General features: G+C 40.3%; 1 protein-coding gene across 4 annotated transcripts in view; it reads left to right on the top strand.

Annotated features, from left to right (window-relative positions):
• Positions 1 to 3,110: 3,110 nt before the first annotated feature.
• Positions 3,111 to 22,853, top strand: part of LOC136880806 (golgin subfamily A member 6-like protein 22) — an 88,538-nt gene continuing 68,795 nt past the window's right edge. Inside the window, exons 1-4 of one of the 4 annotated variants that reach the window (XM_067153340.2) lie at positions 3,111 to 3,640; positions 4,192 to 4,366; positions 5,707 to 5,863; positions 5,957 to 6,095. In XM_067153340.2, coding sequence (XP_067009441.2) covers positions 3,620 to 3,640; positions 4,192 to 4,366; positions 5,707 to 5,863; positions 5,957 to 6,095 — 492 coding nt within the window. In that variant the 5' untranslated portion in view covers positions 3,111 to 3,619. Of the gene's footprint in view, positions 3,641 to 4,191; positions 4,367 to 5,706; positions 5,864 to 5,942; positions 6,096 to 22,853 lie in introns of those variants that run through there. The other 3 variants (XM_067153342.2, XM_067153341.2, XM_067153343.2) reach the window with 3 other exon arrangements.

The following is a 22,853-nucleotide window of genomic DNA, read 5'->3' as shown; positions in this document are numbered from 1 at the left end:
TTACATAATTTGTAATCCCACTTTTACTGCAATGTTTTGTTTTCAATACCAATTTGTACACTGAAATCTCCTCAGAGGATTATTGTGTGATGAGATAGTATATTATACATCTGACTATAGAGGCCATCCCAAAATTCATCCACAGCATCTTGATCAGTCATGTTGGTAGTATAGTTAGTTGGTGCATGAGCATTAACCATAGTGTACTTCTTGTTGGAGCTTCGAAATGTTAGGGTTGATGTTCGCCCATTGTGGGAAGTTAAGTCCACAATAGAACCAAGTACGGTACTTTCTTGTTGATGATGAAGCTTGTTCAAGCACCGATTTCACAACATTTTTTGTGCCCATTTTGCATTTGAATATTCCACACATATCCTACTGATTCGAAGGCATCTTCGTCTACATATCTACTGTAGTCTCTTGGAGGGCTGTGATCTGCTTGTCAAGGGTGTCTGTGATGTTTCAACATGGAGTTGATGTTAATGGTCCCAAAATAGCTGATGTTGGGGCATTATATTCTACGATGGAAGTGTATATCCAGGGTCTCCGATAACATGAGCATGATAGTGTAGGCTCCCCAGAATCCAATGGCCTACCGACCTCATTTCTGAGGGTGAATTGGTTACCACCTGGGCTACATTTCTGTATCGGTTTTGCTGCCATGCTAGCCCAATTTTGAACTAACAAGATACAATCAAGGTTGTGAGCCCTGGAAGGAAATAGATCGGCTACCACAAACATGTGGTACAGATACTGTTGGGTTACTGTGACAAACACTTGAAACCGTCATGACCTTCGTTCATATTAACCTTGAACAATAGGTTGCCTCCTCCGCCAGTTCTGCCATACCAAAGTCCATCAAGTGACATGCTTGTATGCACTCAACTGTTTTATTTGTGTTCCAAGGTTGTAACCTCTATGTGCTCTGTTGGCAGTTGTTTTTAAAGATGGCAGCTTTGTTGATATTCTACAAGTGAAGTGTTTTTGTTTTGTGATAGTATGATTAAGGTTATGTGTGTGTTAATTTGTCTATATATCTGAATAAAATTCATTATACCAACTGACAGCATCTTGTGTGCGTCTGTGTGGCTTTGTCAACTGGCGACCGTGGACAGGACTTTGGTGAATCTATTGGACTCAAAAATGAAGAACCAGTGGACCGTGGTGATGCTCAAACAGTTAACTTCCTTCATTCAGGCCCAGGCCAAGAACATCGAGGCCCAATTTGGAAAACTCGAGAAGAACATCGAAGCCCAGTATGGAGAACTCGAGAAAAACATCGAGGCCCAGTTTAGAAAACTCAAGAAGAACATCGGGACCCAGTTGGGAAAACTTGAGGAGGACATCGGGGCCCAGTTCGGAAAACTCAAGAAGAAAATCGGGGCCCAGTTCAAGACCGGATCGACGTCAGAAGAGGGAACTGAATACCTGATCGCTGGACTTGAAGGGCAGGAGATGGAAGTACGACACAGCTCGCAGTCATGTTTAATCTGCGAGGAAGCTGTGGGAGAATTCGGCGGGTGGGATGGTGTCCACCAGCCAGGAGCCGACTGCCGAGTCTAGCCGCGGGAGGGGGCGCAGCGCGCCAAGGGAACGCCGAGACCAAACAACACAACGGTGAATGAGCTGTACCAGCACGACAGCAAGAGCAAGGTGCTCAACAGCCACAGTAAGCTCCACTGCACCGTGAACTGTCCAGGAAGGATATTCAACGTGAAGCAGAACTATGGGGAGGCTCGGACGATGCCCCGGGAGATGGAGGCAGCGATGGCAACGACACAGCCAGTGGGACCCCTCTAGGTGATGGAGAACCAATGGGGTCCGAACCGACAACCACCAAACGAGGGTGCCACCTGACAGAACACCAAGGTACGAACGAGAGGAAAGCCAGCGGAGCTTCGAATGCCACGCAAGGACCTGTGGATCAACATCACCAGGAACAAAGACACCGTCGACCAGACCCTGCGGACCCACCATGGGAAGGTAGTGGTCCCTGATGGAACCGCCGGGCTGCGATCCGTGGACTTCGACAGTACCAACAAGAAGGCTGTGTGAGTGAGATAGCCTGTGGGTGGTTAAATAGTGAGGACAAAGGCAAAGTCGAAGAGTGTGACAGTGTGTGTGGAAATTGTTTCAAGTTATAGGGGGGATACTGTCGCAAGTGTGATAATAGGTATAACTTGAAAACAATGCTCTCTCACCCATGGGTAACTGATACAAGTATCGAGCTCAAATTATTATTATTATTATTATTTTTTTTTTTTTTTTTTTTTTTTTTTTTTTGCTAGTTGTTTTACGTCGCACCGACACAGATAGGTCTTACTGCGACGATGGGACAGGAAAGGGCTAGGAGTGGGAAGGATGCGGCCGTGGCCTTAATTAAGGTACAGCCCCAGCATTTGCCTGGTGTGAAAATGGGAAACCACGGAAAACCATTTTCAGGGCTGCCGACAGTGGGGTTCGAACCTACTATCTCCCGAATACTTGATACTGGCCGCACTTAAGCGACTGCAGCTATCGAGCTCGGTATTATTATTATTATTATTATTATTATTATTATTATTATTATTATTATTACTTGTATGTATAGCTATGAAGTGTACATCCATTTAGTATCAGTGTTCTTACTATTTACGTAGCTGAATGATCATATTGTGTGTGAGGTTATGCCATGAAATTATTAGTGTTATTACTATTTACGTAGTGAATGATCGTAATTTGTGTGAGGTTATAAATCATGTGCTGTACATAGACATTGATATCAGTTCCGTTAATGTAAATACCTGTAAATTAATTTATTCTTACCTGTATAATTTGTAATCCATAATTGTGAAACACACTGTAACTTCCAGAATGGTAATAAGGCACTAGTACGTTTGAGAATATTCTATGCACTGTAATCCATGTGTTACGCACTCTAGAATATTCAAGAAGGTAGTCTTTTTGTAATGTATCTCTCTGGAAAACTGGTCAGCATATATATAAAGAAACAATCCTGACGGTGAAGTGAGTGACAGTTGTTGGACGAGTTTTTAGTTAGTTGTGGGTTGAAGTTATTGGAAGAGAGTTACTGTAGCACGTGGCTGACATGCCGAGCCAGGCAGTCTCCATGTTGAATTGATCGGTAGTCATCTGTTTTCAACTGTGTTTCCAAGTGTAACCTTGGTGGTATTCGGTGTCAGTTGTCAACTGTTTAAAGATGGCAGCTTTGTTGATATACAAGTGAAGTGTTTTTGTTTTGTGATACTGTGATTAAGGTTCTGTGTGTGTTAATTTGTATATATATGTGAATTTAATTGACAGCATCTTGTGTGCATCTGTGTGGATACGTTAACCACCGCAACTGCCGTTAAGGTCTTCACCCTTAAACCTCAGCATGAGTTCCAAAATACAGCCTGTGGGACTGGTTCCTTTCCTGAACATAGCCACTCTGTCACTCTGGCCCATGTTATGTTCAACTTAGAATGGCCTTATACCATACAAATATTAGTATTATTGATTGATATAAACAAATTATTGGTATTGTCAATTTACATGTACTTTCAAAATTAGTACATGAAGTAAAATTGATAAGTAAAAGCACATAAAAAAATACAAGCATGTGAATCCTGTAAAATACATGAAAGAAGGAAATTTACCGGTAAGTAATAACTCATGTCATCATATTGCTCAAGGTGATGCAGCTATTTTCAGGCACAACCCCAATGTAGGTGAGCTGCATGTACCATTTTAACCACCTACCAGCCCTCTCTGGCAGTACCAGGAATAGAACCCATGCCTCTGAGGACAGCAGCTAATAGCTTTAACTGTTACAGACACTGGTAGGTGAAAAATCTGATTTAAATCAAAATATCCAATTTACTTAATTTTTTGGAAATGTCATGTCACTCAACTAAGTTTGATAAACACAACGACAGTTCAGGATCAGAAGAAGGAGCAGTAGAAAAAGAGACAAGGAGTAACATGAAAATACAAAACAACAAGTTCGTACTCTGACTGCCCACTGGCCCTCTCTTCATCAATCCGAATTCTTCTACAAGTTTTTTTTCACAGCCCCAACAAGGTGTTTTTCCTGTGTTAAGATGGCCCCTCCCCGAGTGTTGATGCTCACCCTGAGAGAGCCTGACCTGTCGTCGTGTTCATCCCATTATGTAGCTACATTCGTAAGTGATCTTCATATTGTACTTGCAGGTGAATCGGGCTCAGAGTGTAATTGACAAGCATCAGAAAATTGTGGACAAATTGTTGGAAGAAGACAAAGCCATTGTGGATCTGTTCACTGCAACAATTAGCAACAACAAGTTTGCAGATTACCTAATGAAAATATTTAGAAGAATTGAAGAAGTAGCAGAAGTTAAAAAGAAAGGTATCTTACTAATTTCTACCCATGAGGTCGTAGTTTACAACATTTTAAAGAAGATTTAAAGTGTGAATAAATTCATTTAGCAGAATTACATTTCCTATAAAATAAAATAAATTTAAACTGTAGAAGCATTGTAAAGAAAGGAACAGAATTAAGTCATTTAATAGACAGTATATATTTACCAGATATTGCAATGGCTGAGAAGTGGTATTGTGGATGCAGAAATTTTCTCCCGGAACTGGAGTGTTTCTCGTACAGACTGGATAGAATCAAAAGGAGGGGAATTATTCATACTGGTGAAAGAAAAATTTGTAAGCTATGAAAAAATTAATTATGAAGAACATGACAACCTAGGTGTAAGGTTCATATCTAAAGACAAAGCAACTTGATGTTTTTGGGGTATACAGACCTGGAAGGGGAGATGCTGATACAGAATTATTTGATAAGATAATCGATTACGTGGGGGACAACACAGAAAGTAACGTGACTGCAGCGGGTGAACTTAATTTACAAAATGTTACTTCGGAAGGTAACGCAAATGACAGAAAGCATGACCAACAAATGGTAACTAAGTTGGGAAGGACAAATGAATCAGAAAGTGATAGAACCAACTAGTGGAAAGTATTCTAGTCATAGTTAGAATAAATGTGATAGAAAGAAAGATTGTAAAAGTAACATTATTAAGCAGTACCATATGGTTGATAAGAGAGGCATGAGGAAATTTAAAAAAAGTAATTATGATCGGTGGAAAATGGTACAAGTCACTGTTAAGACAAATTAGAGTATGGCATGGTTCCAGTGTATGGGACACTCATCAGGATTACTTATTTGAGAACTGGAGAAGACCCTAAGCAAAGCAGCGTGATTTGTTTTGCGTGATCTGTGTTACAAAATGTTGGACACGGAAGGCTTGGGAGTAAAAAGCACAAATAAGCTTGTTGTGGGATGAGAAGAACCGAGAGCCTATCTGATTGAAGATGTTCTCTTCTTCCCACATTGTGTTCCTATATTTCTGTACATTAGATATAAGATAAGGATGCTGCAGACTAGGAATTATTATGAAGTATCTGTGAATATCTTTTGGTGCTAGTAGAAAGTGATCCCCAACATTGGCACAGAGAAATGGGTCATCAGACCCTGTGGTACTACATTATGACCTGAAGTCTTGTTAAGTTGCCCTAAGAAAATGGCATTAAATTATGTCTTTTGGTTTTTGAGTTCTAAGATTTCCATCTTGGAGGGTTGTGTTTCCCCTCACTCCTGCACCTAGTGTCAGTGTGGTTTGTGAACTCTAACACACAACACTTACTGGGTTAAAAACATTTTTGTTCTCTTTTCATCAGAATCTGATGAAGGTGATTCAACATCAACTGGAAGTTCCACAGAAGGTGAAGATGAAGAAACTCTTCGACAGAGACGAATGAAGCTGGATCCAAAAGTCTGTCCTGAAGGACTAAGCAAAGAAATTTATCAACTTGCTTTTACACTCAGAGACAAAAGGTAAAAAGCATTTTCTCTCTCTCTCTCTCCTTTTACTAACTTATTCTCAGAATTATGTACATATTATTAACTTCAAAAGTGAATCTCTTTCAGAGCTGAGATTGAAGAGAAGGTGGCCATACAGAAGGGAGAGATTGGCGCACTTATGCTAGCCTTTGAGGAGGTGGATAAGGAAAAAAGGAAAACAGATGAAAATCTGAAAGAAGCTCAGGAAAACATAGCGAAAGCAGAGGTAAAGGGATTTCCACCCTGTATATCAATATCTTTCTACTTAACTCACAAAATTTTGCTTTGTTGCTCGCTTAACCCCAGAACACTAGAATGGCAGTGCAATGCATTATCCCTGTCAGTCAGTCAGTCACCAGGCAGATCCCCTGTCATTTCTTTACCTAATCCTTTCTTAAATGATATCAAACAAATCATGTCAGTGTTTTCCGGGCTTGTAGGCCGTGGTCCAGGAACATGTGATGGTCCCAATGCGTTCCGCATTGTCGTGGGTTATAAATCTCATTGTTAGGTCTGTATTGAACAACATATTGTATACCTTTCTGAAAGAATGTTTCTTCAGGGTCCACCTTTTCAATACATTATATGTTTTTTACTAATTTACATAAATAATGTTATATCATTACTGTGTCTTGAGGGAGGCATGTTTTGCCTATTTTTTTAGGCATCTTCAGCTGCTGTTCCTAATATCTAAGATCAAAATTGCTAGGATCCTAGGCTTTGTTTTTGATAAAATGCTTAAAACAGTTAGGCTAAGATGAATTGCTCTGTCTAAAAAGTGATGCTATACATCATCATCATCATCATCATCATCATCATCATTTCCCAACTCCAGTTTCCCGGGTGTGGTGTACAAGCACTCGCCATCTCCTTCTGTCTTCATACATCTTCTGATCCAGTACATCCTCCCATTTGTATCCTCTCTCCTCCACATCTGATCTTACAGTCTCTATTGTACCCGCTCAAAGCCTGAGTCCCAACCAGCATTTATCTCAGGGAGTGTTACGGTCCGAATCCATCGCAACTACTACTCAATAAAATATAATGTTTTGAGATATAAGATCTCAAACTAAATGTAAGGGCGCCATCCAATCAGTACAACAGGGTTGAACGGGACACTCTAATCTCTAACTTTAAGGCTCATCATGAAACACACAAATTATATATATTCAGATCAAAGGGAATTTATGAAGGCTCCGTCCTAGGAATGGGGACGGATATTTAAACGGTCACCAAGGGTTTACTATTCTACAAGAACAAGAACCTGGAGCTGTTTCCTTGCAAATGCTAAAGGAGCATTTTATTTAAGTAATCAAATGAAATTTTACACACAATCAAAATCTGTTGACCCTTGATTTGCCGGTAATTTGGCAAATTATTCCTGAAAATTGATTACATAATATTTGTCACTTTTGACCACCCTTCCATTTTGGTGGTAGAACCGTTGATATCTGAAGGTATCAGATTTACCTTCGTTAACACCATGACCATATTTGATCATGGACCAAGAACCTGTTGGCTAAGTAGGCGCGATCACATGGACCATGTTATCGCCTCTACTTTAATTGAGATGAGACCAACCCGGGAAACTACAAACTCTCCCCGGGTTCCTAACCAAGATATGCTAATCGTTAGTTGAAGGAATACGACAAAGGGACTCTAACCTAATGGTCCAGATGTATGGATTTGCCTTCATTTACACATATTAACTTAACTTATTATTTACAACCAATTGACATTATTCCGTTAATTCGCCAGCTGACTTCCCTAGTATCATCCATCATCATCATCCGAAATAATAAGAAAATATAAATAAATAAAATAAAAAATATTTTATTAAATATTATTATTATTATTATTATTATTATTATTATTATTATTATTATTATTATTATTATCGGTGGAGATCATGATTATCGTAACCCGTAATCATCCTCGGACTAATATTTCAACTTTTCGCGATTTTATTTTATTTTCATTTGAAATAAATAAAAGTACCTTCGTCGATTATTCTTCTTCTCCTTCTTCAAATATTCTCCTTCTTATTATTATTATTAGTTAAAAATCTCAAATTGTTCATTTCAACTCCCAACATCATAATTATGTTCAAATTTAAAAAAAAAGTAAATTCTTCCAAAAATAAAAAGTACTTATTTTTATTTTTATTATTATTATTATTAAAAAAATATAATTTCGCCTGTTACACGTAGTCCACTCTTAATATGTTTAACGCATAACCCCTTTTACAATTCCTATTTATTTTGGCACTAATCAATCCAGATATGATTTACTTGGAATATTATTATTATTATTACTTCTTTCGAGAATCTTTATTTTTATTCCCCATCTTTATAATTTGGTCACATACGTTCTCTCCCAAACAGAAATCACCAAGATCCGAATTAACATCGGTCAGGACATAATAGTGTTCGAATCCGCCACCTTATTTTCGTACTGCCGTTAATTCATGGAGGCCATATGCTCCTAAGACAATTCTCAAATCCCATAACATCTCGCAGTTGGGCAAATACCTCCAATCTCTGCAAGTGTTAAATTATTCCTTCCTTTTTCCATTTTGAAGTCCATTTATCCATTGGAACTCTTCAAAACATTTTCACAAATTAACCTCGGTGTGTGGACTCTATTCTTCCACTCAATACACCGGTATATAAATACAACCTCTATGTGGGCCTTAAGATCCATCTATTTCTTCATCAACACCAGTACAATTCACTTTCATTTCGGGGCCGGATTTCTGTCCCACAAAACTCCAAATCTCAACCTTTGGCTCAAATCCCTCTGGATCTCAAACATAGCGTGACCATATTATAACAGTGCCTACCTCGTTTCTACCAAAATTATTTATGATTATTATGGAGTCCAAAAAAAAAAACGTTAAATCAAACATTTAGTGTTAAAACCGGATTCACTGCACAAATTATAATTATTCACGGCACAGGTGATCTCCACATTTAAATTACTTTAATTTGCAATCATACTATCCAACTAGGCCCGTGCCTTTATTCTCAAAGATTATTATTAAACACGCCTTTACACATTACCAAATTCTAATGTCCTACTTCGACACTTGTACAGACTATTATTATTTTGTCCACTGGCGAACTTCGCGATATTTACACACATATCAATGGACTTCATTCCGTCCCACAACAATTTAATCACTTGGCAATCCTACCTCTGGATTATCTTAACAACATGCCTTAATATCTATCAAAGTTCCGATAACGGAAACCCACTTTGGAAGCACTTCTAAATGAATATTTACATTATCTTTATGTGAAACGTGCTCCATAATCATGGCACACAACTCAAGCACTTGACTGAACAACTCAACCCTACTATACTCTATTTAATAATCAAATTTATGATGAGTGCTTGATCTAATCTACATATTAATTTGTCCCTTTGTCTATCTATCTTTGAATTTATACGAGCCGTAACGGCTCGTTTCACAATCAAGTTACCATGATAAAATATGATTTCCTCCCCCTAACGATAGCTATCTATTAATACATTAAAAGGTACTCAACTCTGCCATTGTAGTCTGCTAAAACCGGACGAGAAGCCATAGCCCCTCCGGTTTTTAGCAATGCATCCCGCTGGTATTCATGCCAGCTTGAAGAATTAATCCTTGACCCTTTCCAACTTTACACATTCTGAATAAAAACAAATAAATTAACTGTTGCACTTTGGAATAATTTCCACCCTAAATTCTATTCACAAATTTTACACTCTCGGCCTTGTATCTAGCCCACTTAATGTAAGTTTACATTCTTCATTCCTTTCCCGGACACTAGGAACATGGGATACCTCGGGATCCCCTTTACAACGGCCCGTGCACGCACTTGAATTTCCCGTCTCACGTTCGTGTAGCTGACCAGGTATCAGTTTAGAATCGACTGTTTACTAGGTGACATAAACACTCGTGACCGTTCTCATGTAACGCACTTCCTAATATGTTGGTAGAATCTCACACTCCGTAAGTTATGCTTTACTGAGTCCTGTCTATTTAAAATACTTCATACTAGTAGACTTGCTCCATACTGTAATATGAGCTACATCACGTCATGAATCACTGTACTATGTAACAATATAATACTTCGAACTCTACTTTGAGTAAGTACACACTCGCACCCCTGGCGTAGTCACGGCTCGAACACTTTGTCAAAGGTAGTCACGTACCACGGGCGTGGTATCCGCCCGAACACTTTGTCAGAAGTACTCTCGTCCTAGTGTACGACCTCATATTTATACTTGTATCCCCTCTCTTCCGAGTTCAACGGAGGTCATCTTGGAACGCACAGTCCCGATATCTTCATACGACAGTTTGCGGTTTGGCCGGTGGCTTAAATATATGATCCAATGATGTAATTATGTTCTCAAATGCTCTATACCAATTCTCAACTATCATCGTTCGCTGGTAATGGATATATTCGCGAATTTAGCTGCCGTAACCCGGCTCGGGGTTTCGCGCTCTATTGTGGCGTCCTTTGCCTTCAGCCAATCAACGAATAGCGTCCATGAATTCTCAGAATTACACCATGCAATCTCCCGCAATTATTAACTTTATATCAGTTTTATGGTATAGTAAGGTTCCTAAATTCCACTTTATTCTGACTCGATACTTCACTTTTTTCTATAAGTTTAATCCACGGAGTTAGCCTCACTAGTGCTTCTTACAATACGAAGTTGTCGCCTTGCTTTGGTCAAGTGAATTTTTCCATTGGTCCACCTTGACCACGTGACCGGGAAGGCTCATATTTTTTTCTTCTAGTGCCAACCCCGTGTCCCACTCCGGCTAGTTACATGGAGATACCTCGCCATCATTTCTCAGAATTTTGCACACGGCTCCCTGCGCTGTTGCTACTACCAAGACTGCCCCGGGCTAGGAAAACTTTGGCAACAAGTTAGGCTCTCTCTTTCCTTGTTGTTACAAATTCTGAGAAACCTAATTCTGTCCCCCCATTGTGTTTGTTAATCTCACTGGAGACAAGAGTCTGTGGTATGGTGAAACCTGCCATCTCGGCCTGGCCTGTTCTTACTGTCCGTACAGTAAGATACTATTTATTCTGAAAATGAAATATATATTCCTCATTAATTCCTCATAGTTTCAATTGCATGACGCTTATCATACCCCCACCAGGGTGCACTATCCAACGTTTTCTTGGTCTTCCCTGTGGTCTTCTTCCTACGAGATTAAGGTTGAAATATTTTCTGGCAGGTCTTTCCCTGTTCATTCTCATTATGTGCCCATACCACTGAAGTCTGCGTTTCTTTATAAACTGATAATAGGAACCTCAATACCAGCTACTTTCCTATTCACTTCATTTCAGATCTTGTCCTTTTTGGTTGTTTGGTTCATCGTTCTAATGAATCTTATTTCAGTTGCTTGGATTCTACAGAAGTCTTTGTTTAGTAGGGTACATGTCTAAACCGTACGTGAGGATTGGTACGAAGTAAATGTGGTACATGATTGTTTTCGCTACACACATGCTATACATCTTATAAAAACATCCAGCTAACATGAATTGCTCTGTCTAAAAAGGTATGCTTACACATGCTATACATCTTATAAAAACATCCAGCTAACATGAATTGCTCTGTCTAAAAAGGTATGCTTACACATACTATACATCTTATAAAAATGTCCTTGACATGATTGTTACACTTTAAAACTTGATTATATACTAATTCAATCCAATGTTACTTATAATGGTGTTAGGCTGGCGTGGATTGCTCAGTCTATAATGTCCAACATGTGTGCAACCTAAGAGAACTTCACCCAAGATTCACAAGGACAATGTACCTCTGCGGCCCATTGTGAGTGCTATTGGATCACCGAACTACAACCTCGCATCGCTGGCACACAGTTGTACGTCAGAGATTCTGGCCAATTCATAGAAAAGCTGAAGAATCGATGTTCTGGTAATGAAGATGGCCGATTTAAATGTGGGACACACAGTGTACTGCAAGCCGAACTACACAGAATGCTATCTTCGGAAGAGGTCCAACCGCCACTCACGACAAAAATATGGAGTGATTAAGATGGTAGCTGACTATGCAAGGAGAATTTGTCAACCTCAGCACATAAATGAGGAGCTCAGCCACCTCAATATGGCGCTATTCGCTAACAGGTACAGCCATAAAGATATCTACGAGAACTCCATTCCAGATGTCCAACAACCAAGGAGAAAGAAGAGGAGTGGCCGGCAGCTAAAGCCTTTTTGGTGTATATTGGGAAGACAACTGACAGAATAGGGAGGCTACTGGAGTCCCACAGGGTAAAACATTTACATAGGCCAACGAAGAAAATCCAGGAACTACCAAGGTCTACTAAAGACAAGTGCCATCCTCTCTCCATAGCAGGTGTCTACAAGATCTCGTGCAGCTGCGGCCAGGTGTACATAGGCACTACAGAATGTAGCATCGCCATACGACTAACGGCATAACAGACAAAGCCGGTGGGGACAAACAGTCATCATTCGCTGAACACTCGCTGCTAGCAGGCCATGACATACAGTACAGCGACACCAAAATAGGTATTGTCAACTACTGTATTGTACCACGCCTGGCTACAAATGGAAGCCATTGAAATCCTGAAGCACGCCAACAGCTTCAACCATAAGGAAGAATCTGAATGGATAAACAAAGCATGGTTTCCAGACCTGAAAACCTTAAATCCTGGAGGACACGATGGCCATGGCAGACCAGAAAAAGCAACAGGTGATCAGTTACCTTTGACCCCTAAGGCAGATCAACGTTCCTCAGGCTTCTTAATGCTTCAATCACTGGCCGAAGAACGGCCAATCAGCGATCGCACATCCAGCATGGTGGACCAATAAGTGAGCAGCGTACCGTAGCCTGCACTATATAATGACATGGAATTACACCACTTCATTCCACTGTGAGCTCCGCTGCTATTTAAGTCAGTCGGAACACTTGATGATGCCGAATGCAGCCTTCAGTGAAACGTCGGGACTACGGCCTACAAGCCCGGAAAACACTGACGTGATTTGTAACGCTGGTCGTGAAAGCCTCAATTGTTATACGATATCAAACATGTTGGAAATTTATCAAGCATCTCCCTTTGTATATTATGCCAAAACCCTAACTCCTCTTCCTATAAACGAGTATTTGTCATTTTTCAGTTCTCCTCAAAGAGTCTGTAATGGTTGAAGAGGTTGTGGGTTCAGTTTCCACTGGTGTCCAATTGTTGGCATGTACAGTCGAGTGCATAGAATCTCGTGGTTAACGTTGGTAAGGAGATGTTCCTGGTTCTAACTTGTTCATGTTTGATGGATACAAGATGCAGTCCAACAACCAGTTTTCTTCTTCTACACCTCGATGGGGTCGCACATGGGCCAGATGCCCTTCCTAGTGCCAACCTTATGTGGAGGGATCTGGATTTAGATCTTTAAATCACATGCACGTGATCTGTAAGGAATAGTGCTATGAATTTGGAAACAGCTGAGTGGAAAGAAACTTTGTGAGATACTGGACCAGATGAATGAAGTAAGACTACCAAGACAAGCACTGGAAGGACGGACGACAGGGAAGAGAGGACGAGGAAGACCAAGAATGCGGTGGATGGAGTTGGTGAAGAGTAGCATTAGAAAACGAAACATGGATTGGAATATCGTGTCAGAAGAAGGATGGTGGAACGACAGAACAAAGTGGAGAGGAACCATATTTGCTCCCACCCGGTGTCAGCTGGAAATGAGAATATGATGATGATTATGATGATGATGACTGGACCAGAAGTAAGTATCCATAGATCAGCGCAAAACATTTAACATTTAAGGAGGAGAGCCTGCAAAAAGAGGACTTCATGGTGGGTGAAGGACTTCTGAAACTCTATTACCGTGTCCGAAACTGCTCATTGTTACACTGACTGCAACGTACAAGTTCACATTGTATTTAACTAACAATAGGAATGCGAACCCCATCTCTGGTTGTCTACGAGTGTCTGCTCACACTACAGCAGCAAGCATAGCCACCCATATATAATGAATTAGGCAAAATTAGTCTGCAAGGTCCAAAGCTATTCATTACGAGTACCATGTGTTTTACGGCAGTCTGGATGAGTCGGGGTTCATCTTGGATGGGCGTAGTGCATTGTATATGATGTTATTAAGCATCAGTAATTACGATGCTGCATTCCTTTGGCAGATTGTAACTGAAACTTCTGGCAGAAAACATTATATTATGAGTGTGTAATGCACTAGTTTCATTGCTATTTGCTGTGTTCTTTGTAATTCATTACATTTGGATGTAACAAAACATTCAGGGTTCCTTTTTTATTGTTCTGTGAATATTTAAATGTCTTGTTAGGTAATATGATGGTAGTACATGCTTTGAATTGCAAGATGATTTCTTATAAATTCTAAACATTGTTACTTGTATCAAATTATGTTGAAGGATTTTGGCGAATTAAAAATGTTAGTACACATTTTGCTGGCAAATTAGGAAATTAACGTGCATGTTTCCCAAGTACCCAATGATATTCCTGTTTTTATAAAAATGAACATAAGGAAAATGTTATTTACAGATCTTGTTTAAATTAAAGCAGTGGTATACCAGAAAAGTGAGTCAATAATATACACAATGAGAAAAAGAAGAATTGCCTTTTTATGTTATATATCAAGATTAGATGAAACCATGCTACTGAAACAACTATTTAATTACTTTTGGAAAAGTATGACAAAAAATAATTGGTTCAAAAAGGTCCTAGATGATTTAGAAAAGTTGAGTATTGCAAAAAGAAAAGGATTCTGAAGAACAAACATATAAGACTTGAATTAAAAACAATACGTCATATCTGATGAAGAAAGGGCAGCCAGTTCAGAAAGACTGAAGAGGAGGAAGATGATGAAAGCTGAATTTCCAGTTAATTCCTTGTAGACTTAGATGTATATGGATTAAGTACGCCAATGTGGGCCTAAAATATGTAAACAAATAAAGACACAAACACAACTACCAACAGCTAACTAAGAACGTCTTTTCCTTCTCCTGGAAAATTAACTGGAAATGACGTGGCTAATGTTGATAGTGCAGCAATGTTTTGTTCTTGTACAGTCTGAGGTAGAGATCTTACAGAAGTTCAGAATGCACTTTGATGCAATATTAAACCCCTTGAATGATGACCCTTCACTTTCCGGAAGCAACGAGCAAAACTGACCTGACAGAGGTAAAACCCTTCTCTCTCATGGGTTAAAGATGTACCTAAACTGGAGGAAGGTAGGTCTAGCAACAAGGATGATCTTTGGTTAGTTCTGGGAGAGAAGCTGTATTTCTGGACATGGAAAAAGCATATGACCATATATCATGCAGGTATACAATAACCACAGGGCAAACAAGTCACAAACCAACCCTCTATCCCAAGGCGAATAAGGCAAGGAATGACATGTATTTTTAGGCACCATCTACAACTGAATATCACTTAAATGCCTCTAAATGGACCCCACGACATCTTACATGAAAGATTTGGAGTCACCTCAAGGACCTGGTTTATAGGGAGGTCGCTCACCTGCATGTGGCAACCCAACATGATATTGGTAATGCAAGGAGATGCCTTGAAGTGTATGGTAGACATTTTGAACAGCTATTGATGTTTTGCCTAGTTGTCCAACATTAAAATCATTATTACACCTCCTTCGTTTGTTTCATTGGTTTTGGCAATGTGCATTTCACCTGACAGATTATTTCCGATTCTTCCGTCATTATCGCTTCCTGTAATGTCTCCTGTCCGACGGTGATAACATTTTTTGTATGTACACCCTGCATATATGGGAATGTGCCAGAAGAGCAACCAAGAGCTATGTGATCTACAGTAGTTGGTTTGGAGTTGTCTCATAGATCAGGTAATTAAGAGGAACAACCAAACAACAAATGCCTTAGTGTCATAATACAGCAGAGGTAGACTGATCATCAACAGAGAGTTGAAATTGATGAAGCAACTTTAACTTGTATCCTCAGTCAATAGCAACAGTTTTACTGTCTCGCTTCATTCCTTTAATGCTTTGGGATGAAACGTTTCCACTGCCTTATGTAAGCAGCAACATTGATCAAACCAGCCAACAATCATCTCCAGGTGACTCATTTTCACCTACAGAAGACAAATATGAAGATATAAGGCAGCAACTTGGAGTAGTACGGTCATGTGAGGAGAACGGCAGCAAACAGGATCCAGAGTGGCACAGGAAGAGCTTGTAATGTTTAGAAGAAACAAATTTTCTGAGACACAAAAAGCTACGTGTGAATTGTCATGATGTAATGGACCAACAATTGTGAGTGGACTGCACTCAAGTTGCTGGAACGATGATAATGATGATGATGATGATGATGAATGTTGTTTTAAAGGGCGGGTCATTGAAGTCAAGTTCACTACAGACATGATAAGAAGCCGTGTCAAGAAAACCAGGTGAGATTCTTGCTCTGTATCTTCAGAAGAAAATCCAGGATGTTAGAGACCGGACAGCTCCAACCGTCTATCATAAGCCTACACATCCAAATCACGATCCACATGCAGATTCTCACCGCCATCCGGCACAAAAACAGGGCATTCTGATGACACGAATTTGTGAGCCTTCAGCTATCCAGCAGGATATGGACACACTCAAAATCATGTTCAAGGGCAATGGTTAAAACGATGTACAGATTTATAGAGCCCCATATCCCAGAGGGACAGCTAAGCAAAGCTCACAGAATGAAGAAACCTCCCTTTTATCTGCCTTTGCTGGCAGGACCTAGTGTTTACAGTGCACTATGTCTTCTGGTATGGACTAGAGCAGTTTTGTTACTTTCATTTATCTGTCTGTCTTATCATTGGCTTTGACAATATGAAAGTGACTGAGGTATGAGCGATGTTAGTAATGCCTTTCCTTTATCGTTCTATGTTGCGATTTTATTTGACGTAAATAAATATCACACGAGAACACGTTCACTTCCTTATATAAATTACTTTATTTACACTGTACATCACAACACACGATTATACACAGTCACAGATGACACTATATACAACACTCAATAGCGGAGTACCCTGAAGTTGATTCTGACCAGTACAGATATCAACTGACTCGCGCACTCTCTTGAATTCCCCGCCTCACTCACTCGAGTCCAATACTCTAACTGTTTCACTGACTTGACAGCTCAATATTTATACTATTCGATCAACTATCTAGAATGATCGACTTCTGGAAGAGTTCCTACAACACTCTAATGAAAGACACTCGAAACATCGATCAACCAGCTAGTCAAATGGGTACTCGAGCTTTCCTTCAATATTTAAAAATGTACATGGAAATATCTACAACATTCGTAATGTCTCTACATGTCTCTGGATAATAAAACCTTACAGTAAGTTTCCAGAACCCTTCATATATACCAAATTATAGTACAATAAGTCTAACATACGAACATTATGGAATTTTCTACCGCTTTCGACTCTCTAGATTTTGAGGTTAAACAATACGTATTTGAGGTTATACAATTTTATACTACATATTTACAAGGAAATCATATATTAATCATATTTATCATTTAATAAAAGATAATTTAGTCTTATATAAACTATAATTAAAATATATTAAACATACTAATTGAAGGTTTTACAGCAATTACAGCGTCGTACCTACGACACCTTGTGCAGGCAGTCCCTGCTATGAATGGTGTGAAAATGTTGTTCATAGGGTCGGTTGGTGCATGCATTTCAGTGGGCTTGGCAGACTGATATGTAATAGCAACTTCTGACTCAGTGAGGAAAGCAATGGGAAACTACCTCACTCCTCATTTCCCTAGTACACCTCTTCAGTGATGCCTAGACCATCTATGACAGCTGATGGCGGAGCTGTTGAGGATTCAACCAGCCTTCAGGCTGAGGACTGAACATACATATGTACATACCACAGACCGAATTGCCCAAGTCCTCCACAAGCACAATATGAAAACTATGTTTGGCACCATCACTAAAACTGCGAATTCCAAAAAAAGGAATTATGAATTTACTCATTCTGGACAAATATTTTAGATTCCCTGTGGGAATCAATATCATCTGATGGCCTAGCAGGCATCAGTTTTTGTAAATGAGACAAAGTCTCTCATAGTGCGTTGGCACTGCCGGTGGCTCCAAGTGGCCTACACAGTGGCCTCCATGGTTCCTGAACTTTCCACTTCACTCTAGCTCCTCCACCCAGTTTATTGCTGATAATTTCAACTTAGCCCCCCCCCCCCCCCCTCCCCCCAGCCTTCTCGTTACCTTTGATTTTAATAAAGCTTTCAATTCCGTTTGGCATCCTGCCCTAATTCATAAGCTTCATCTCTTCACCTTTCCCAACTCCTTCATCCAATTGTTTGCCTCTTACCTGCACAACAGAACCACCTACATATCCATCCAAGAGCAGTTCTCTCAACTCTTCCCGATATCCTTAAAAGTTTCTCAAGGCTCTTCATTCTCTTTGTAGCCGATATCCCCCAACCACCTTCCCCAGTCCAATTCGCCAATGATACAGCAGTCCTTGTCCCCCTCCCATCAGTCTAAGCTATGAACCGAATCCTTCACCCCTACCTGAAATTGTTTACCTCTTTGTGTAAGCGTTGGCATTTGCATATCAATCCCTCCAAAACCCAATCTACCTTACTCCGACCCCATCGTGGACGCCTCTCCGCCGCTCAAAATCCCGAACACCTTTGCCTCAAAATACATAAGACCCCCACCCCCCCTCATCACCAACCTACTTTGAAATGTCTAGGGATCACCATCGACCAACACCTGTCCTTTCGTCCTCACTTCCTTAATGTCAAATCCAAAGTTGCCGGCAGGTCCCAGATGCTCCGCCGACTGGCCGGCATCAGCTAGGGTCTCAACACCAAACTCCTCCCTCTCATCTATAAAACCTTTATCAGACCCGCTGTCACCTGCCTGGGCAGCCGTCGCCCATTCCCTTCCCACTCTCTATCAGCCTCTTCTATTCATGGAACGTTGCCTGGTTCACATTGCTATCTGTCTCCCACCTCTATATCATACCAAAGACCATTACGGTTCCTAGACACAACATCAACCACCTCACCATTGACCATGAAAGCCACACTTAGCAAGCATTTGAACCCACAATGTGTTCCAGCCAGAGAGACAAATCCAGCTTCTTGCTAAAACGTGTCATTCAGTACATATGTATATAGTCTTAAAATTGTATTGTACACAGTACTGCCATAAGTTCGGTCAGTACTTCCAATGCATTTCTAAACAAAACTATGCAAACCCATTTATATACATACATTCTGAAAAAATATAAAAAATGTTACAGAATGAACATACTCTTATTCGAAATGATCACCATGTGCGGCAACACAGTGGCAAAGATGTTGAGGCCACTCATCAATAGCTGCACGAATCGTGTCCATTGGAAGTTTGACATGCTACCACCTCGAGTTTCTCCCACAGAGAATAATCCAGATTTCCACTAGGCCAGTCAGCAGCAGCAATGAACCATGGGACATTGGTTGCCGACCACTGCGGCGTCGTGTTTGCTTTGTGTGCAGGAACGCTATCCTGCTTCAGATTGATACGTGGTATCACCTCTTCCAACATTGTCTGGTAGACAGCTGCAAGAAGTCTTTACACCACCTTCGCAAAAATGCACCTCCGATGCTCCCCGCCAGGAAACCACCCACCGCAGACAGAAGCAGGGTGATGTCTGCGCTGCACACATGGAACTTCCTCTCTTGCTTCATTGGAGGACTGTGCATACAGACGGTCATTAATAAAAAAAATGTTATTGTCTTTACGTCCCACTAACTACATTTTCAGTTTTTGGAGACACCGAGGTGCCGGAATTTAGTCATGCAGGAGTTCTTTTATGTGCCAGTAAATCTACCGACACAAGGCTGATGTATTTGAGCACCTTCAAATACTACCAGACTGAGCCAGGATCGAACCTGCCAATTTGGGGTCAGGAGGCCTGCGTCTCAACCGTCTGAGCCACTCAGCCTGGCGTTTTGCTTGTTAAACAACTCTTCCACGGTGAATATTTTTTCATCTGTGAATAGGATATCAGGATACTGGCTCTCCCCATACGTCGTTAAAAAAAGCCTGGGATTGAACCCGGCATATCTCCTTTAATTTTTCAGTTAGTAAATGCCATGCATATCTTTTATATGCACCACCACATAAATCACCCTTCAAAATAGGTGACATACTTCGTGAAGATATATTCATTTCATGAGACAAAAGGGTTTGTTTATGCAAAGGATTGTGTCAAATCCTTGCACGAACAGCATTCACAACTTCTTTTCTGCGTACACACATAAGACAGTGTGATCTGACATGATCAACAGTTGCAGCCATTTGTTTAAACCGTGCTATTGTCCGAAACACAAATCATTCATTGATACGAGAGGTTTCAGTGTAGAAAAAATTTCTTAAGCTCGTTTTCCACAATGAAACAACGCCAATACAGCAATACAATTCTCATACACTCCCCAATCCATCTTTCACTGCTGCCTGCTGTTGGCACACTGCAAGCCAGTTACTACGGAGTTGTGAAGGTGACCTTGTGGATGATGACATACAGTGTTGCCATACTTCTTTATTCTCAATTACCATATTACAGCGTGTTTAGATTTTACTGATGGAACTGATGGCAGTACTCTGTATACCAGGCGGCTTGCAAACGCCATACTCCTACTTATAAATGTCCCGCATGCACAAATGATGAATGGGATGTCTACTAACTGATTTCCACAGGGGCACTAGTGCCAGCAGGCAGGTTACGTCAGAATATGAAGAGATAACAACTGGACGCTCGCCCACAACATGTTCCTCAACACTACCTGTCTAATGCAACCCCTTGGATTAGTAAACCTCGTTTACGACCACATAGTACTAAGCTGCTGTATGTACTAGTGTTCAGCAGGACTATATTTGCTGTCTGCCAATAGGCAATGGCTAATGTGTTCAGTAACGACGAATACACAGACACTATTTTAATCTGTGGAGAATCTGGTGAGAATGCGGCCGAAGCTCCAAACAGACGTCTGCCTTCTACACACGTATTTTGCTGAACAGTATTCGTTTTTGTTTCATACAAACAACTCTATTATAGAGTGGAATGTCTACACGTGTATAAATTAATAAGTTCTTAAATTTTCTTTTCTGCACCTTTGGCGTATATGCAAATGCACCCTGTTATGGAACATGTGCAGCAAAATGACTGCTATTTGTTTCACAACACCCACAATACATCACGTTCACAAGTCGTTAGGCATCCCATGCATCAGTAGTGCATGCGAGTAGAAAGTACGGCGCTCGCGAGCCGCCTGGTATAGTTAACATAGATCAATGTCTTTACATTTCAGTTGTTATATGTTTCAAGAATCTTTACATACTTCTAAAACCTCGTATCGCCCAATGCTCTTCCTTAAGACTGGTCATGCCTCCCAGCAGCCCATTAGAACAATTTTCACTGTGTTCATTTTTTAAATACATTATACTGTAGGAGTGTGTCAATTCACCATGCAAACTACATTTCTACAATACGATAAAGTCCATTTTCCTTTACACATGTACACAACAAAAATTATTCTGATGGACTGCATATAAATATGTGGCTGGGAGGTGTGACCATTCTTAAGGAATATAATGGGTAGGAAGAACATTGGGACATACAAGGTTTTAGAAGTAAGCCATTGATATGTTGAACATTACGTAGCAGAAAGCTGACTAAGTTCTTCTCTTCAACAAGCCAGCAAAAATAGCTAACCTCTTATTGATTATGTTGTCAAGAACAATCTCTTCCAGCTGTAGAACTGATGTAGCCTATTGCTAAAATGTGGCAACCTGTACCAAATTGTACTATATATAGTTGGTATACATCAATGTTTTATTTATGTACATATGAACCATTCTAAGGAAAAGATAACAGCTAAGGCTTCCAATTCATAAATGGAATAGTTTCATTCAGCAGGATTCAGAGCATGAGAAGCATAAGAAATGGGACGACGCCCTTCTTCAAATTCCTGAAGGAGAACACCAGATATACCTGTGGAAGAGGCATCAGTTCCAAGGATGAAATGTTTGAAAAAGTCTGGGATAGCCAGTACAGGAGCTTTACATAAAGCGGATTTCAAGTCATAAAAGGCTTCACCTCACACAAATTTAGTATCCTTTCTTCTCAAGGTATTTAATGGAGCTGCCCGTTCAGCAAAATTGGGGATTAATTTACGGAAGAAATTAACCATGCCAATAAATCTGGCTACAGCCTTGATGTCTTTAGGTGAAGGATAATTTGGGATGACGGCAGTACGAGACTGATCCATAGAGACACACTTCTCCGACACAATATGCCCTAAGAAGGACATCTGGAGTTGTGCAAAAGTAACTTTACTAGCCTTCAGGGTTAGACCTGCTTTACACAGTCTTTCGAAGACCTCGCTGTACACAAACTTGAATTTAATGTATGACAAAACATTATCCAGTAACCGAATAAGGACACCCATGCCTGTACTTAATACAAACGGGACACGTTCAAATTCATAGGCATTCCAATCAGTGGCAAAAGCTGTGTGGTGCTTGGATTCCTCAGCAAGAGGTATCTGATAATATGCCTGTTCAAATCAAAAGTGGTAAAAATTTTGGCATTAGCAAACCAAGAAAAAACAGGAGTGCAAATCAGGAAGGGGAACAGATTGAAGGACAACTCTCTTGTTCAACATCCGATAGTCAACAACAGCAGTATAACCACCGTGTGGTGTAAGGACAAGAAACATGGGAGAAGAATAAGCAGATTTAGAAGGACGTATTACACCATCAGCAAGCATTTGGTCGATAATGGCCTTAAGGGCTTTCATTTTGGGAGGCAACAGCCGATACGGAGGAGAGCGAACAGGTATGTTATCAGTGACTTCATTTTTGTACCCCAAAACATTAGTTACACATAACTTGTCGGTAAAGACATCAGGAAATTTA

Source organism: Anabrus simplex, chromosome 9, assembly GCF_040414725.1.
Source record: "Anabrus simplex isolate iqAnaSimp1 chromosome 9, ASM4041472v1, whole genome shotgun sequence".
NCBI lineage: Eukaryota > Metazoa > Arthropoda > Insecta > Orthoptera > Tettigoniidae > Anabrus > Anabrus simplex.
This window is presented reverse-complemented; position numbering and strand designations above follow the sequence as displayed.